We start from the raw sequence: 19,230 nt of genomic DNA on the forward strand, positions 1-19,230 counted from the left end.
GGCACCTTTAAAATTCCTGATTGGGGCAAAAATATTTTCCGAACCAAGGCAGCCGAAACGGTGAGCAGGTGCTGTTGTACTCATGCCCTTTTGCTAGCACAGGTCCCAAGTATGTGACCTGCATGCTGCCGTCGTTGCATATGGAGCATATACAGAATTTTTTGAGCCTGGATTGAGTTCTCCCAAAGACTATAGATATAGAAAGATGAATGGGAGAAACTGCAACACGCAATATGGCGGAGTACATCCCTCCTTCTAAGTAAAAGAGCCAATCGCTGATTGCCACTGCAGCTGCCGTTAGAAGCTCCGGTTCCCATAGAAACCCGAGACTCGCGCTTAGGACTGCACATGCGCATTGGCTTGTCTAGCTTGAAAAATAAGCTTTTCTAACGCTATTTGTGCATAAGAAACAATATTTATGGGACAGTTCATGTCAGATTTTGTTGCTGATTTGAAATGTTATTTAATTGTGAGCCCAGCAACTAGTTTTTGAGATTTCGGGATTCCCCCATTCAAATATATAGGACTTGGTCTTGGATGCCTGAAATAGCTGCCCGGAGGCGTTGCACATATGGCCGCCGAGTGAACAGACTTTCCTTGAAAGGGACTTTGGTTCTCCAGAGTAGTTAGTCAATTAGTCTTTATACATTTTGAATAGCTGTCAAAGAACATCAAATATTATTGTACCATAATTATATCATACATTTTGTATTTTATTTATTTTTGCTGCTAGACTTTGTAGTTACAGCATTGACCAGCAGGGGCTAGCTGTATTAGGGTAATTAACCAAATCTTGACCTCTTGTTTTTCGCCCTTGCAGAATTTCTCCAGAGTCAAAATGCAGGTGACAATGTCTTTGGCCTCGTTGGTCGGCAAGTCTTCAGACATCCACGAGGAGTACCTACGCCGCTCTTTCAGAACTATCCTTGCATATGCGGAAGAGGACGTGGAAATGCAATCTACACAGCTGCCCTCACAGGTAAAACTTTGGCTTAAATTTTAGACCTTTAGACATCCAGCCTATCACATAATCAATATGTATACTAAACATTTTTAGATCATCTGTTGTAATGAATTACTTTATTGGTTTCTGTCTCCACAGGTGGATGAACTCTTGAGGAACCTAAACAGTATTCTCTCAGATACAGTAAAAATGAAGGAGTACCAAAAAGATCCTGAGATGCTCATGGACCTCATGTATAGGTACACATTTTCTTCTGCAGCTAAAACCAAGTCTGCATCTGCCTTTGGGATCCCAGGCCTGTGTTTTTTTTCTCTCTCTCTGCTTCCCATTTTGCTGTGGTTTGTACTGTTTGTCTACTGTTTTTGGACTTACCATAGTAACCAAGTGGCACATTTGAGCCCTGCAGTGTGCCTCACATGTGTAATAACTTGAGCGAAAATGCCAGTCCACACTTTTCTTTGATATTATGAACAAAATTGTATTTATTTCCTCAGAGCATTAACGTACGGTTTGCTTTGGCTACAGAATCGCAAAGGGTTACCAGACCTCTCCAGACCTGCGTCTAACCTGGCTCCAAAACATGGCAGAGAAGCACAACGGCAGGAAGTGTTTTACAGAGTCAGCCATGTGTCTGATCCATGCCGCTGCCCTGGTGGCTGAATATCTCAGCATGCTGGAGGATCACAAATACTTGCCTGTGGGCAGCGTCACCTTTCAAGTGAGTTATTATCGTGAGTAGGAAACGCTTGAATCGGCTCCCTTTCCGAAAAACAACAGTAGGCGTGAATTATGTCTCGGCTGCTCTTCGAACCCTCACACAAGGCTCGGTCTGAATGAGATCCATGTCCGACTGTGGTAAATAATTGTCTCTCCCCACCAGAACATCTCTCCTAATGTGCTGGAGGAGTCTGCAGTCTCAGACGACATATTGTCTCCAGACGAGGATGGGGTTTGCTCGGGACGCTACTTCACAGAAAATGGCCTAGTTGGGCTTCTGGAACAGGCTGCTGAGCTATTCAGCAATGTGAGTTATCCCTGGAGCGAGGCGCCAACGACATAATCCAAATTAGCAGCCCATTTTCTTTTATGCTACTCCATATTTTTTCTGTACTATGTTTCTGTACTATATTTATAATAATAATCATTGAAAGATAAAAAATACATAAACTATATTAATAGATTTAATTTAATTGTGTGTGTGTAATATAATATATATATAGATGTATATCTAATATATATACACTACCAGTCTCTTATGCTCATTAAGGCTGCATTTATTTCATAATAAATACAGAAAAAATTGATAATATTGTGAAATATTATTACAATTTAAAATTATGGTTTTCTATTTGAATATACTTTAAAATATAATTTATTTCTGTGATGCAAAGCTCAATTTTCAGCATCATTACTCCAGTCTTCAGTGTCACATGATCCTTCAGAAATCATTCTAATATGCTGATTTGATACTCCGTTATTATCAGTGTTGAAAACAGTTGTGTTGCTTAATATTTTTTGGAACCTGTGATACTTTTTTCAGAATTCATTGATAAATAAAAGGTTAAAGAACAGCATTTATTCTAAATATAAATCTTTTCTAACAATATAAATCTGTACTATCACTTTTTATCATTTTAACACATCCGTGTTATAAAATAATATTAAGCAACACAACGGTTTCCAACATTGATAATAAATCAATAAAGGAAAGGAAATAAAGGATAATAAAGGAAAGACTGGAGTAATGATGCTGACAATTCATGTTTGCATCACAGAAATAAATTATATTTTAAAGTATATTAAAATAGAAAACCATAATTTTAAATTGTAATAATATTTCACAATATTATATTTTTTTTTCTGTATTTATTATGAAATAAATGCAGCCTTAATGAGCATAAGAGACTTTATTCAAAAACATTAAAAATAGTAATGTTTCCAAACTTTTGACTGGTAGTGTGTGTGTGTGTGTGTGTGTGTGTGTGTATGTATGTATATATGTATGTATGTATGTATGTATGTATGTATGTATGTATGTATGTATATATATATAAAATACTAATTTAATTTATAATATTTATTTACTTGATTAAATATGATTACTTATTAACTATTTTTAAAATCTTATAATATATATACTGTTCATTACTGCTTACTATTGTTCACTTACAGGGCGGGTTGTACGAGGCAGTTAATGAGGTGTACAAAGTAATCGTGCCTATACTTGAGGCCCACAGAGATTTCCGGAAGCTCGCTTCCACACATGACAAGCTCCAAAGGGCTTTTGAGAACATCATTCAAAAGGTAAAGCATACAAATGACATGTCCTCCTACATGAGTCTGCCAGGCAGGAAGAAGCTGTCTAATGTGATCATGATCTATAAGTATGTGGGCAGTTGGGTAGAAATAGGGAAGTTGATGTTTTGTGTTGTGACATGCTGTACTTGATCTAAAACAGGATTTAGCTGTTATTTAATAGTTACTGTACATTTAGTTTTCATGAGTACATATTATTGAAACATATAGAGTATGTGTACTTTTAATTTTGAAGAAAGAATACTGAATTAGTATTTTCTTGTAAACTTTGTTCCAATAATCTTTGTTTTATTTACATCTTCGAAAAATAATTTTTTTCAGTGTGAAGACAAAAAGTCATTTAAAAGTAGTGGAAAAACGTACATAAAATGATCATCAAAAATCAAATACTAGCTTTTATCTAAATGCTTATTTTTACTTTTTCAGGGTCACAAGAGGATGTTTGGAACCTACTTCCGCGTAGGATTTTATGGCTCTAAATTTGGAGACCTGGATGAGCAAGAATTTATCTACAAAGAGCCAGGAATCACCCATTTACCAGAGATATCCCACCGGCTCGAGGTGAAATTTCTCTGGAACCCTCTGAAGTTCTGAAATGCATTTGTGATAAAGATGAATTTGAAGTTTTTCTTAAGGTTTCAATTAGAGGTTTTGATGCTTTTAGGCAGTACTGTAATGGTCTGAAATTTGCTCTGACATTATGTGCACGTTTTGTTTGATCAGGAGCAACTTAGTAGTTAACTCTTTATCTTCTAATTTTCCAGAACTTCTACAGTGAGTGTTTTGGAGATGAAGTTTTGGAAATGATTAAAGATTCAACACCAGTAGACAGAAACAAGCTGAATCCCAACAAGGTACTTCTCATCAAATGTGGTGCCAGTGTAAATACGATTACAATCAAAGGTTTTCTTCACTATGACTTGTGTGGCACCCTCATTAGCTTGAAAGGCCGTCGACTGCCTCTACAGTCAAATCTCAATTGCCTCATTCAACTAATGTTACCCTCAATGATTTATGTTTCCTTTAAGTGCCATTGAGATTTCCTTAAACGTAGTGTGTTGATTTTCACATTTCACATCAGGCATACATACAGATTACCTTTGTGGAGCCTTTCTTTGATGACTATGAGATGAAAGACCGCCTCACCAACTTTGAAAAGAACTTCAACCTTCGGCGCTTCATGTACACTACGCCATTCACAAAAAGTGGGCGGCCGCGGGGGGAACTCAATGAGCAATACAAGAGGAAAACCATCCTGACCACCATGCATGCCTTCCCCTACATCAAGACACGGATCAATGTCATTCAGAAGGAGGAGGTAATGACAACACCCCCCCCCCCCCCCCCTTCTTCATCTGCAGTGGTAGTTTGATAAAAGCATCTAAAAGACTACTTGCTCAATCAATCCCCAACTCTTTTTTATGTTTTCAGTTTGACCTCACGCCCATCGAGGTGGCCATTGAGGACATGCAAAAGAAGACCAGAGAGCTGGCTGAAGCCACGCACAGAGAAAAGCCAGATGCTGTGATGCTTCAGATGGTTCTGCAGGGATCCGTCACAGCCACTGTCAATCAGGTCAGAAACTATAATGCGCCCTTGTACCCTTCACTACCAGTGTTGGGGGTAACGCATTACAAGTAACTTGGGTTACGTAATCAGATTACTTTTTCAAGTAACTAGTAAAGTAACTCCTTACTTTTTCAGTTTACAACATAATATCTCTGTTACATTTTCAAACAAGTAACGCAAGTTACTTTTTCACATTTATTGACTGACAGCTCTCTTGTCTCCATGTTGAGAGAAATAAAGTGCACAGGTGTTGTGTTCGCCGTGTAAACATGATGGTTATTGTAGTTCTAGACAAAATGTGAAGATGCATTTACTCATCTCACTTGCATGAAAACATTCAGTATTCTTCAAAATGAATAAAAACAGTGAAATGCAAACTCAGAATATTATGCAAACCTGTAATAATTATCTATATTAAATTACACAAATATACTTTATTTAATCTCACTTTATTAACCAGTGTCTCTGCTGCTGACCTTCAATGATTCAATTCATCTATACTAATAAGCAAAAATTACTTTAGAATAGATTTAGAGATAAGAGTGTTGAACTACTTTCTCCTATACTAACGCTATTAGTTACTTTTTTTAGGGAATAATGCAATATTGCAATGCATTACTTTTAAAAATAACTTTCCCCAACACTGTTCAATACTAACTGAGCTGTGTAGAGAGCCCTCTAAAACAAACGCTTGGGTAAAACATCTATTAATGAATATTATGCGGGAGTGAGTCTCATAAATTATCCTTCCATGTGTGTACGGAGCTCGACTCACTCCCGAAACTGCGATGATGGACACCATGGTAACCATGTTCTGACATCTTGCGCGTTTGGGATGCGCTATTCTGACCAAAGAAATATTACAGCGACAAAAGACTCGTTATGTTCAGCAATTTTATCTAAAACACAGTTGATGGAGGTGTTGTATTTTGCTTATGCTTGGAAAGGCTGCTTCACAGAGCGCGTGTTGCCATGTCCTCTTATTATAAGCAGTTTTGGGGATCAAGTTTATGGAGTATTAAAGTGAGCAGGTGTGATATTTTGGTCTTATTTTCAGCATAAAGTATTTGGTATTGTTTTGGTTTATTGTGGGCTTGTTCTTGCTTTTCTTGCAAAGTCTGGCAACACGAATGAGTCAAGGCTTGTATTGCTTTCCCTGTGATTTCTTTCACCGCACATAAAGAAGAGAGACACATCTCTGATGCACAATAAAATATGTCATTAACAAATAGTTGTTCATTTTGGTACTGTACAATATACATATAATTTTCGTAAATGCGGGTGTCTCTACCTGCATTTTTTGGGAGTTAATTCGGTTGTAGATTGCGATTGTCACTCTTGTAAATTACTAAATTTTGTGTGTATAGAATGGGATTAAGCACTAAAAGGTGAATTGACAAACAAATTTCTTTGCAGTGTGTACATGGCGTATATATATATATATATATATATATATATATATATATATATATATATATAAAATATGTAATATGTAATATGTAATATTTTATATCAAAATAATAAGAAATTGTAGAAATGTAAATTATTTAGAAAAATGAAAAATGCTGATTTAAAATGACCATCAGTGGGGAAAGATGCTTTTTGGGGTTTCAGATGATGTAGTGACTGCATCTACCAGCAGGGGCTAATGAACCCATGCTAACCAACCACAGTCACTTTTCCAGTCACCCAGTCTCCTTCCATGCCTGTTCAACTGCAGATGTGGTTTTATACAGTATAGAAGAGTAATGTAAATTTTAGGGTTGCAGGGATTCATACTGATGCTCCCGGCGTCTCTATATTTATAGTGATGTCTGAAGCTCCAGAGTGACAGTTTACAACACTAATCAAGTTTAAAACATATCTAAATCCTGTGCATATGGCTGCGGTTACGTGATAAATGCCCTTTGGAGAAACAACATACAAAGAGCGAAGCAATGCCTCTGCTCCTGGCTCCACGGTGACATCACTCACACAAAGACTTATTCATGATCTTTCCCTTATGTGTTGACTTTACCTTGTGGCCTCCAATGGATGAAGCATTCATTTTCTCCGTTAGCGCCGTGGGAGAGAGAGGGGGGGGCCTTTTCTTCCCTTTTCTCACTCTGTGTGTCTCTGCAGGGTCCATTGGAGGTGGCCCAGGTCTTCTTGAATGAAATCCCAGCAGACCCCAAGCTCTTCCGTCATCACAACAAACTGCGTTTGTGTTTCAAAGAGTTCATACTGCGGTGAGTGGCTGTGTCCAGTGGAAAAGAGATAATGCATGTAATCTTTTCAGCGACGTACGATCGAATGAAGCAAGTTTTCCATCGTAGGATCAAAGCAAATATGGAAGCGTCTTTATTTTATAGTGATTGGTTTGTTTAAAGTTCTTTATTTGAAAGTTCGCTGAAATACGTGGACGTAAGACACCCGAGGGGCTTTTCCGCAAGCGGAGAAAACCCATCTTAATGTCCCCCAGCTGCATTTGTTTTGCATAATCATCATAATGTTTAAACCAAGACTCGAAACGAATTAAGATTTTCAATACAGTGATTTTTTTTCCAGGATGTATACAGTTTGTATGAAAATATTACATATTGCTTTTTACAGACAGAATAGTTCATGTTGGATTCTGGGCCTTGATTGCTGCCAGCATGCAGACAAATATTTACTGTAATTTAAAATTTGTTTATTTTTCTTCATAATCCATCCAAGTTAGCACAGTCCTTCTCTAGCCAAGTTACTGTTACTTATGCCAAGAGGTTATAGCATTTTAATTCTCTAAGAAGACCATTTAAGACATATTTTGAAAGGTATAGAGCCATTTAAAATCGATTTTAAAAAAAGATCTAGAGCACATTTTCTTGTTCCTCAGTGTTCCCTTTGTAACTTTTTTTTTTTACTTTGAGGAAGATTTTTGGGGAATAAAACTTGTTGATTGTTGATTCTCCTCATTAGTCTATTTCTGTCTAAATGCAGATAACTGCAGCAATTATTCATCGCCTGGTGCTCTGCTGTGCTTGTTGTGTTGCTAATGCTGTTGTGATTGCATATTTGCAGGTGTGGAGAGGCTGTTGAGAAGAACAAGCAACTCATCACTCCTGATCAGAAGGAGTACCAGCAGGAGATGAAGAAAAACTACAACAAACTGCGAGAGAACCTGAGGCCAATGCTGGAGAGAAAGATCCCTGAGCTCTACAAGCCCATCATCAAACCTCGCATCGAGAATAGGTACACCCACTAGTAGTATACTTGATCTTTGACTCCGCAATCAGTGAATGGTGGAAATATTCTCTTGTGTTCAGTAGTATTTCCATAATTTGTGCTAAAGGAATCACCCCAAAAAATTAAGATTTTTAACTATTTTTATGGTGCTTTTATAGTGATATTTTAGAGACTGTTGTATGGAAAAGGTATATGCAAAGATTCTTTAAAACATATTTTAGTCACACTTTAGTTTGGGGAACACATTTTCACTATTAACTACGACTTTTGTCTCAATAAACTCCTAATTTACTGCATATTAAAGGTGCCCAAGAACGTTCTTTCACAAGATGTAATATAAGTCTAAGGTGTCTCCTGAATGTGTCTGTGAAGTTTCAGCTCAAAATACCCCATAGATTTTTTTTAATTAATTTTTTTAACTGCCTATTTTGTGGCATCATTAACAATGCACTGATTTACACTCGGCGCCGCCCCCTTAAATCGCGTGCTCCCTGCCACACCAGCTGTCGACTATATTACAGCGCATTTACAAAGTTCACACAGCTAATATAACCCTCAAATGGATCGTTACAAGATGTTCGTCATGCATGCTGCATGCATGCTTCGAATTATGTGAGTAAAGTATTTATTTGGATGTTAAAGTTTTATTCTGAGTGAATTTGAGGCTGTCCTCCGTGGCTAACGGCTATTGCTACACTGTTGGAGAGATTTATAAAGAATGAAGTTGTGTTTATGCATTATACAGACTGCAAGTGTTTAAAAAATGAAAATAGCGACGGCTCTTGTCTCCGTGAATACAGTAAGAAACGATGGTAACTTTAACCTCATTTAACAGTACATTAGCAACATGCTAACGAAACTTTTAGAAAGACAATTTACAAATATCAGTAAAAATATCATGTATCATGGATCATGTCAGTTATTATCCTCCATCTGCCATTTTTCGCTATTGTTCTTGCTTTCCTAGTCTGATGATTCGGCTGTGTGCAGCTCCAGACGTTAACTGGCTGCCTTTGTCTAATGCCTTTTATAATGTTGGGAACATGGGCTGGCATTATGCAAATATTGGGGGCGTACACCCCCGACTGTTACGTAACAGTCGGTGTTATGTTGCGATTCGCCTGTTCTTCGGAGGTCGTTTAAACAAATGAGATTTATATAAGAAGGAGGAAACAATGGGGTTTGAGACTCACTGTATGTCTTTTCCATGTACTGAACTCTTGTTATTTAACTATGCCAAGGTAAATTCAATTTTTGAATCAAGGGCACCTTTAATAGTTTACTGTAGGTATGGGGTAGGATTAAGGGATGTAGAATATTGTTATGCAGAATAAGGCATTAATATGTGCTTTATAAGTACCAATATGCTAGTAATATGCAAGCTAATAAGCAACTAGTTAATAATGAGAATTGGTTCCCAAACTAAAGTGTTACCCAAATTTTTTGCATTCCTCTGAAAAAATAACTGGGTTTGGAAAACAAGAGGCTGGGGTATCCTTTCAAGTGTGGTTTTTTGGAGTGAGTCGGTTCACACAGCAGTAGAATACAGTTGTCAGTCCTGTTTGAAGTACTAAATGTGGTTTTCAAGTTTTAAGTTTCCCTACGTACGCACTGTTTAAATGCAACTGATGTGCAGTAATATTGTGTTGTGGAATTTTTTGACTTTTCATAGCAGTATCTGGGTCTATTCTTGCATTATAAACTATAATTCAGTGGCTTTGTTAGCCATTTTCTGTATATGTAGGAAAATCCTTATGAGATCCAGCTCTATAGGCTTTATATACAGGAGAATTTGCACTATGCACTATGCAAACATTGACTGTGTGAACGTGGCCAATGCGAGCACTCGTATTGCACAGTGCAGCTCTTTTTTTGGAGCCATTTCTTTCTAACATTGCAGTCAATGCTTAAGCTCCTGTTCCCTCTTGTGTTTGTAACAGAGATTCCTTCAAGCGGCACAGCCTCCGTCGGACACAAGATGAAAACTCATGATGTCAAGAGAGCATCTCTAGAGGATATCAAGGGAAGGATGTTTCAGTGTGCCAGGAAACAAGAGCTTCGTCAGCTGATAATTAGATGACTCGAGCAAAGTTTCATGCACAGTGTTAAAACCCCCTGAAAATATCCTAGATTGTTGTATTCTGTATACTGTATATATTGAACTGATTTTTAGGGATCTAGAACTTGCGTATTATTTGTTTATAATTGTTTTTAGAACAAAAACCTTAGCCAGTCACTCTTTTTTTTTTTTTTCTTGTTTTCTGGTTATGGTTTTAATCTTCCTTAGTATGTTACAGCATATTGTATTTTGAGCTAATACAATACTTAGACATGTTACATGTTAAGAAAAAACCTACAACCTTAAATGAACTGCTTCAAGAAAGAAAGCCTGATCGATATTTAAAAGCCACAGTGTCAAATGTGTAAAAACGGACAGTTAAGATGCAATAATGGTATAAAACTGATCACCTCTTCGTTTGTACGTTTACATATTGCTTTAATCATGATCACTCGTTTCCTTTGTTTTATTCAATGTATATTGTAATTGTAAGATTTATGATACAGTTTTGTATATATAGTTATATTTTATTTATAGAGAATATTTAGTTAATATTCAATTATTAAAATGTGACCATATCAAATCAGAATAAAAATAAGTCAGGTTTACAGTGAGGGAAGAACAGCATCAGTTAAAAGTGCAGAGAATGAGCACATCAGATGTTTACTTTTTACTTTTCTTTTTCCAAATGTTAAATAAATAACTGTAAAAATTAATTTCTTCGGTTCAGTGATAAAATATACCAGTGAACAATTAATGAGTCATTTATTCTTCTCAAACTGTTTTTTTTTCTCGATTTACACGTGCACTGCACATAAGCTCTGCTGTTTTTGTTGTTTTGTTTCATTCCTTCTGTTACACATTAAAACTGAGAACTTTATGTTGGTTTTAATAGGTCATTTCAATTTTAACTTGGTTTATTTCTGTCTAAAAGCACAAATAAATATACATATTTTTGTCAATGAAACTTCCTAATAAAAGCTACATGCTTATAACCTGTTGTGCGCTAAGAATATGTTGTGAAATATTATTTTGACTTTTGATAGCAGTATCTGGGTTTATTCTTGCATTATAAACTAATTAATTGGCGTGGTGCGTCAATTTCGAGCAGACAGATAAGTTAACAGGTAGATCCTTATGAGATCCAGCTCAGCTTCCTGGCGCTGCTTGATGACGTACATCACATGAGACCGCGGTTCAGTAAAGCGTTGTAGAACTGTCACAGGGAGGAACAGGTTCGTGAAACACTCAGTATTTATAAAATGACTTTTAGGTTTTGTTGCTGCCGTACAAACCAGCTATTGCGGGTTATTGTCAGTTGCATATTTTTTGTGAGAAAATCTGAAGAATCATAAAACAAGGAATCTCACTTCAGTAGCTGAGATCGTTTTATTACAGTTGATTTGTTGAGAAGTTTTGAACCCTTCGATTGCATTCGATTCAGGCGTCTACCGTAGAATCTCACGCGCTTTAAAGCCGTATGGAAGTCATACTGTAAACAGTGCCCAGTTCTGGTCCTGACGTCCTCTAGCTCTGCACAGCTTGGATATTTCCCTTTTGCTTTTTACTGAACCACACGTTCTGGTTTTGAAACTTCTGTTAATAACTACTAAGTTACGTGTTATAAAGGTGCGTTGAATGGAGCCGTTCAATCGAATTCTCTCCACACTTTCCAGTACTATAGACTTTTTTTCCCTACAGTTACACACAGTAATATCTTAAAGTCACAATGAAATCAAAATTGACCATTCCTGTTTTTTCGTTTTGTTTAAAACTTATTCTAAACTTATTCTTATCAGTGTTCTATCAGCTTTGACATATTTAAATCTGTTACATATTTGTGATATTTACCCCCAAGGCATTTTTTTATTTATTTTTTTTTTTTTACCTTCCCTAATCTTATTAAAAGTAAGCTTCATATTTAATTTTAAAATCTTAAATTTGATCAATAAATTAAATTAGAATAATAAGACAGTATAGGGAAGTTCCCAAATTAAATCATTCACATTGAAAAATTACAACTGCATTAAATAATGCTGCATTATTTTTTTTTTTAAATGAATATACAAATAAGAAATGTTAGAAAGAATGATACTTTTAAACATGAAACTAAACCGCCAGTAGGTGGCTTCAGGTGACCGTCTTAATAAGTGAGTCATTGAGTCATTCATTCAAACGATTCGTTCAAACAGCTGATTCATTCAAGTAAGAGGCAGTTATTTATGAATGGGTCACTGAATCTTTGACTCAACCAATTCCTTCAAAATGCTGAATCATTCAGTAATGAAAACACAGCTGTTTCTGTGACGTGCGCTATGTTCTGCTGTGATATTTGTTTGGAACTATTTTCACTTTTTTCAACAAAGGGGGATGCCATCCCCCCGCATTCCCCCTCACATCAAGCCCTGCTTATTTTACATACTTATTTCACATTATGGAATAAAAGAATTTTCACAACTGTCATTTCAACCCGACTTGAAACAGGAATTCTGAAGTCAATGTGTTTTAACCGTAAAATGTAAGTTGCTTAAATTGCTGTATTTGGACAACTGTATGTTGTGTGATTTATAAAGCACAACACATCCTTTTAATATACAGTGTAGAAGAAAACATAAAAGTAATGTTAAGTAATATCTACAGAATATTACTCGATATAAATCAAAATCGTCCATTATAAAAACCCACAGAAAATTGCAGATGGTATGACTCAAAAACCTTCCAGATTTTAGGACTACAATCTGAAAAGCTCTAAGGAAGATATCCAGAATGTGCAGTGTTACTCCAACTTCTATGAAAGAATGAATATGAATGGATTGTCTAGTCATCAACAAGGGAGTAGTATTTATCTTAAGGGTTATTTACAGTGTTTGCTTTAAGCACCACTTACAGTATTAAATTTCCCCTTTGCACTGAAAGAGAACACAAGTGTACACTTCAAAAGTCTGAGGGTAGCTTACTCTTTAAATTTCAGCTTAGTTGCAAGACAATGAAATATTAAAACATTCCCCTTGTTCTTAGTAAAAACATTTATTTTGGTAGTTCAAAATAGCATAGAAATGTAGACATTTTTTTTTACCTGTCATCAAGGTTTTAGTTTAAGTTATGTATATGTCTGTTTGTTTTAAGTAACAGTATTTTTAATCACAGTAAATTCTGTCATGATCATTTTTTGTCCACAAAATGGAAGTAAATGGTCACCAAAATGATTTGATTACCAGCATTTTTCAAAATATCTTCTTTTATGTTCCTCGAAAGAAAGAGATTTGGAATGACTTGAAAGTTACTTCTGGCAGAATTTTTTATGTGATCTATCCCTTTAAATAATCCTGTGAAGGTCAATTAAATGTTCTTTTAAAAATGTTCATTATTCAATATTCCAGTTAATATGAGGTTATAAAAACTGCATGCATTATAATAATTATGTAAAAAATATTGTTCAAAACAGTTTTAAAAGTATAGCATGTCACTGCTTGAGATTTCATGTCAACTACCCATGTAATTATTTAGGATAGTACTGAATAACAGAATGTACGATGGCCTAGGGATGTTTATGCTATTCAAGAGGTCTGTCTTAAGTATTATGATTGCCGTTTAATGGTGAGATTGTATATTTACCTTAAATAGATTCATTTAAGTAATATTTTCTTCAACATTTATAATTACAGGCTATTGAATGCCTCAGGACCAGATGCAGACTCAATAACGAGTGGAATTTTTGTGAGAGCCGAATTATTTTTACAAATGACATTCCGTTTACTTTATTCCTAATGATATTTCAGTCTGGTTTCAAGATCTGTTCCTGCCTAAAGAACATCCCCATCAGACATGGAAAGTAACCCTGATGTTGATCTGGATCCCAATAAGGATGACCTGCCCCTGCGGGCTAACACCAACCATATGCTCGTCCGACACTATGTGCTTGACCTCACTGTTCACTTTCAAAGGAAGGTCATTGGTGGCAGCATTGTTCTGTTTCTGGCACCCGGTATTGGTTCCTGCAAACAAGGTGAACCGGGATCTGGATCAAACACAGAGGCGCAAAACATATCTCAGGTGTCATGTAAACATGACGTAAGTTCTCCCATCACACCCGAGTCAAATGAGGTGACACCTATTGAGGAATCATCACGTTTGAGTGGAGGAAATTATGTCAGTAATGTCTTTTGGGGTGATGAGAGTGAAGAATTCACCTTGGTGCTGGATTGTTGTGACTTGATGGTGTCAAAAGTGGAAGAGGTGGATGTAACTGCAGTACCTAATTTAAATAAACTTGACATTGACCATGGGTATGCAAATGCGGATCATCCGTCATCCAGTCTGGTACAGAGGCTGGTCTCTATGCCTTCAGTCTGCTGGAGATCGCAGCATGAGCTATACCTTCAGTGCAGCCGTTCCCCTACCATCCTAAATGCACAACCTCTCCGGTTTCACACGGACCGGTGGAGTCTTCAGATCAGGAAGGAAGGGGTTTGCTCCCCTCATGATTTCCCATCTGCTGTCCGAATCTGGTATGAAACTAAGCCCACAGGTGGTTCTGTGAGGTGGACAAAAGACCAGGATGGCAGGTACCAACCATGTTTAGATATTTACATGCACCTACAACTAGGGGTGGTGATTCGTACAGATTTGAAGATTAGAGCAAATTCATTTGGACAAATATATACGTCCATTTTGCAGCTTCAGCTAATGCTGTAAATTGTACACTCCTAAAAATAAAGGTTTTTATTGGTATTTATAACATATATTTATAACAAAATTCCATCAATGAAAGTAATAATAAAAATGTTTAACTGCTGTGACGTTTCAGTGAGTCAGTGATTTGTCAGATTGATTCAAACGAAAAACTCCAAAGTTCATGAATTTTTTCAATTAATGATTAAAGGGTTAGTTCACTTTAAAATGAAAATTACCCCATGATTTACTCACCCTCAAGCCATCCTAGGTGTATATGATTTTCTTATTTCAGACGAATACAATCAGAGTTATATTAATAATCACCCTGATGCTCCTATAAGCTTTATATTGGCAGTGCACAGAAACCACCTGTTTGAAACTGAAAAAAGTGCATCCATCCAACATAAACGTACTCCACACGGCTCCGGGGGTTAATAAAGACCTTCTGAAGCAAAGCGATGCATTTTTGTAAGAAAAATATCCATATTTAACACGTTATAAAGTAAAATAACAAGCTTAAGCCAGATCACCTTCCGTATTGAACTTAAGAAGAAATGTAATGCCTCCCCCCAATTGCTACTCAAAACTAGCCCAAAACAAGCCCACTCGCGCTTCATGGGGGCTCCCCTGTAAAAATTGAGTTCCGGGTGGTAAAATCTGTGTTTTTTTCAAGGGTTCTCCTGGTAAAATTCGCATTCCATAGGCTAAATATTATGTTATTTGGGGTCGCTTCAACCCGCGGACTTGGCAACACTACTTGCAGTTCAAAATGCTTACGCTACATCCTACGCCTTATTCAACTTACTAAACAAGCGTAAATGACGCAACGTCAGTTACGCTTTTTTTTTTAACGCTTTTTTTTTAAGCTAGTTCCTTGACTACACCAAAGACTATAAAATAACAAGTTGTCATTCAAATTGTTTTGAATGGGAGAAAGTGCAACGCGCAATATGGCGGAATAAGTCCCGCCTTCTAAATAAGAGTCAATCGCCAAATGGTAAAGTCATTGCGTCACTGCAGTGGCCGTTAGAAGCTCCGGTTCCTATAGAAACAGTCAGATGCACGCCTCCGAAATGAGACACAAGAGACGTGCATTTAGGATTGCGCATGCGCATTAGCTTGATCCATCCTGAAAAATACCCTTTTTTTGTCATGATTTGAGCGTTTAGAAACAACATTTACGAGACAGTTGTGGTTAGATTTCATTGGTGATTTCAAATATGAAATTTAATCGAAACCTTGGCAAGCTTTGGATAATTTGATGTTTCCCCATTCAAAGAGATAGGAGCTGCGCTTGAATGCCCGAGAGGCGTTTCAAAGATGGCCGCCGAGTGAAATGTCTTGTCTTAAAGACCCGCTGAAGTGTCTTTGAACTGGCAGCATTATTCAATGTGTTGACGTAATTTTAATTGAAACAGGAAGACAGGGCAATATATCGATCAGCCAAGAGCGGCCAAGAGCCCAGGGACAGAGCAAACTGTGCTTGCGCTGCGGCAGTTCACGTGATACTAACGCGAAAACGGACTTCATTTGCATCAATGGAAAGTATATTTACTATCGTTCCCTATCCTCTTTATATTGCACTATGTGCTATTCACCATACAGAAACTAGTAAATGTGTGAACAAATTACCGATTTCAGCCTCAGCTTCAGTGTCTGTTGATAGTGTAGGAGGAGGCGGGACTTTATTTTTCTCTATAGAGCATTTGATTGGACAGAAGATTTGACGAGAAGCTGAAGTGTGATGTGATGTCATGAAAATCCGTGATCCATTTTAGCGGAAGTGAATGCTTATATCTCCTAAATGCGAATTTTGTTATTGTTTTGGAACACACCGGCTTATTCATAACCTTAAGGCTAACATATTCATACTAAAAGCTAAAAAACGTAAATTTTGATTTCAGGGGGACTTAAAATGGACTGACTACTGGTTGCGCTGATTTTGGTTCACTAAAAAGAACCGTTTAAAAGAGTTACTTGTTCGTGAATCAGACAGGGCTATACGGCGTGGTGCAACCCGCGAAAGTGTTTTCTTGGTAAAATTTTGTCGTAACAATCTTTTTTATCTTCTCACATTCAATTCGGACTGCAAATGTGGGCAATATATGGCTACTTTTGCCGTGAGACTTTAGATTCAGCACTTTGGAAAGCATTGTAGGAAACACTGGCATAGAGTAAAAGATCGATCGTGGGATTTTAAGAATTGACCTTGTTCAAATGAAGGTTGCGATTAATCAGAAAGTCTGTATTTTTACCCATCCCTACCCACACACAACCATATCCAAGATATGCTGTTATGCCACATCTTTATCGTTTAGATGCTGTGTATATACCATGGGCTCGCCCATCAACAACAGAGCCCTCTTCCCGTGCCAGGAGCCACCTGTTGCCATGTCAACGTGGCAAGCATGCGTGAGAGCTCCGTGCAATTACACTGTTCTAATGAGTGGTGAAAATCAAGCCTTTCCTAAGCCTGCGGAGACAGGTACAGTTAAACCCTAACTCAGCAGTAATCACAGAGGTATAATTTAATGCAATAATTTTACTATGGAAAATGCTGAAGTCTTTTCTCTACTCCGTTCAGGTTTTTTACAGTGGGATTATTATGTTACGATGCCAATGCCAGCCTCTACCTTTACCATAGCAGTAGGCCAATGGCAAGAGGCTCGAGTAAACATTCCCAACTTTGAGGTTGAAAAGACAGACGAAACTTGTGTTAAAGTACCCAGGTATGTTGTTCATGTGACTAAGTGTAAGTCTGGATAAAAATACTGAATTTTCAGACCTCATTGAAACATTGGTGTATTGTTTATTTTGTTTTGACAAATTTGACCGTTTTTAAGATTTGAAAATCTCCAAGAACAAGAGGTATTACATAGTCACATTATTAACAAGTAAACATTTCTATCATACACTCGGTTTTCAGGTAATATAGGTTTGTAAATACTTCCAAAATAATCCTGAGTAAAAAACAATGATAAAACAAATGCAGAATTGTTTCTAAGTAGTGATAACTTTGATTAAATGTCACAATATTTGCATATTGCATTGCTAAATCATACTGAATTGTGATTGCTCTTTTGTGGTTTCTTGCATATATGTACCTTTACAGTACGCAGTGACTCTGTGTTGATTCTTGTTCACTGCATGCTGCTGAATCAAAGCCTACAACTAATGTTATTGTTTAGTGTATTTTGCGTTAATATTTGCATATTTCTCTGTATTGCAGTCTTTCTTTGGATAGTGCTGATCAGCAATATGTTTGCTCCCACATGGATTATCCCTGTCGCTTCATGCTCAGCGATGCTAGGGCACAGACCGTTATTCCTCACCGGGTATTTGCCTCACCCTGCCACCTGCAAAAGGCAAAAGACATGGTTCTACCTCTACTGCCTCTCTGTCTGACTGCAGCCCACTCTGTTCTTGGTGTCCATCCATTCTCACGCCTAGATGTGCTTATTGTTCCCTCAGGGTTCTCCAGTCTGGGCATGGCCAGGTAAATGCTGCATTTCTCTCAAATATGATTCTGGAATAATAATATTTTGTTTGACCTGTAGTGTGCAGCAATCATAAATAATGTGTAGCGGTAGAACTCAACTGATCCATTTTATCCCTAGTTTGGCTACTTAAAGGAATGTCATGATTTACAAATCCCATATCACTTACTTTCATCCTTGGAATGCAAAAGGAGAATGTTTTCTTTTTTTGTGCAATTACAATGAATAAGGACTGAAACTTTCAAAACCTCAAAAAGGACAAACTGCTCTATAAATCATATATCATAAATGTGGTCCATAATATTCATGGATTTTATTCCAAGTCTTTTTGGTGCATTGTATTCTTTTCATAATTATTGCATGGAAAACAGTGACCAGGACATTTTTCAAAATTTCTCCTTATGTGTTTCATGGAAAAAAGAAAGTCATACAGATTTGAAACAAAATGAGAATAATTAAATGATCAGTTTTGACTGAATTGTTTGTTTAAAACATGTTTTCACCACATCTTTTCAGATATTTTTCAGTGAAAACTGAACTTGCATTGGTTTTTGCCAGTTTTTGCACACTCCCTCTCAGTTTCAAGTTAGTTAACACTGCATATGATTATGTATCAGTATCTCATCAACAGGTAAACTAAAACACTAATCTGTCTTATTTAGTCTGCAAAGCAGAGGTTTTTAGAAGTGAAGCGCTCTGTGGGTATCAAGCCATTGCTTTTGCAGCTGTTCCCACTAATTCCTTTTGGGCATTGCCCTCCAGGATGCCCCAGTTTTTATGAATTGAGCAATTTAAATGCTCTTTTTGGCTAACCATGCTGTTTGTTTAGTAGTCTGGGTGGCTTTGGGTGGTGAGAACCTGTTGGATCTGTTTAAATGGCTGCAGTGAAACTCACTTTCCTTACACTGCTCAGGAAGGTCACCCCTCAGGAAATGCTCAATGAA

At 37.0% G+C, this 19,230-nt stretch overlaps 2 protein-coding genes across 6 annotated transcripts in view; both read left to right on the forward strand.

Moving 5' to 3' along the window:
- dock8 (dedicator of cytokinesis 8) overlaps positions 1-11,110 on the forward strand; it is a 54,383-nt gene extending 43,273 nt beyond the window's left edge. For all 3 annotated transcript variants that reach the window (XM_048209650.1, XM_048209651.1, XM_048209652.1), the window contains 12 exons: positions 821-979; positions 1,103-1,203; positions 1,490-1,682; positions 1,845-1,988; positions 3,137-3,268; positions 3,707-3,841; positions 4,045-4,134; positions 4,362-4,598; positions 4,712-4,855; positions 6,971-7,077; positions 7,892-8,062; positions 9,997-11,110. In XM_048209650.1, coding sequence (XP_048065607.1) covers positions 821-979; positions 1,103-1,203; positions 1,490-1,682; positions 1,845-1,988; positions 3,137-3,268; positions 3,707-3,841; positions 4,045-4,134; positions 4,362-4,598; positions 4,712-4,855; positions 6,971-7,077; positions 7,892-8,062; positions 9,997-10,048 — 1,665 coding nt within the window. In that variant the 3' untranslated portion in view covers positions 10,049-11,110. The remainder of the gene's footprint in view (positions 1-820; positions 980-1,102; positions 1,204-1,489; positions 1,683-1,844; positions 1,989-3,136; positions 3,269-3,706; positions 3,842-4,044; positions 4,135-4,361; positions 4,599-4,711; positions 4,856-6,970; positions 7,078-7,891; positions 8,063-9,996) is intronic.
- A 158-nt stretch (positions 11,111-11,268) lies between these two features.
- Positions 11,269-19,230, forward strand: part of LOC125279700 (aminopeptidase O (putative)) — a 100,487-nt gene continuing 92,525 nt past the window's right edge. For 2 of the 3 annotated variants that reach the window (XM_048209655.1, XM_048209654.1), the window contains exons 1-5: positions 11,269-11,350; positions 13,781-14,680; positions 17,108-17,274; positions 17,374-17,518; positions 18,019-18,285. In XM_048209655.1, coding sequence (XP_048065612.1) covers positions 13,941-14,680; positions 17,108-17,274; positions 17,374-17,518; positions 18,019-18,285 — 1,319 coding nt within the window. In that variant the 5' untranslated portion in view covers positions 11,269-11,350; positions 13,781-13,940. The remainder of the gene's footprint in view (positions 11,351-13,780; positions 14,681-17,107; positions 17,275-17,373; positions 17,519-18,018; positions 18,286-19,230) is intronic. The other variant, XM_048209653.1, reaches the window with a different exon arrangement.

Source organism: Megalobrama amblycephala, linkage group LG12 (genome assembly GCF_018812025.1).
Source record: "Megalobrama amblycephala isolate DHTTF-2021 linkage group LG12, ASM1881202v1, whole genome shotgun sequence".
NCBI classification, from domain to species: domain Eukaryota; kingdom Metazoa; phylum Chordata; class Actinopteri; order Cypriniformes; family Xenocyprididae; genus Megalobrama; species Megalobrama amblycephala.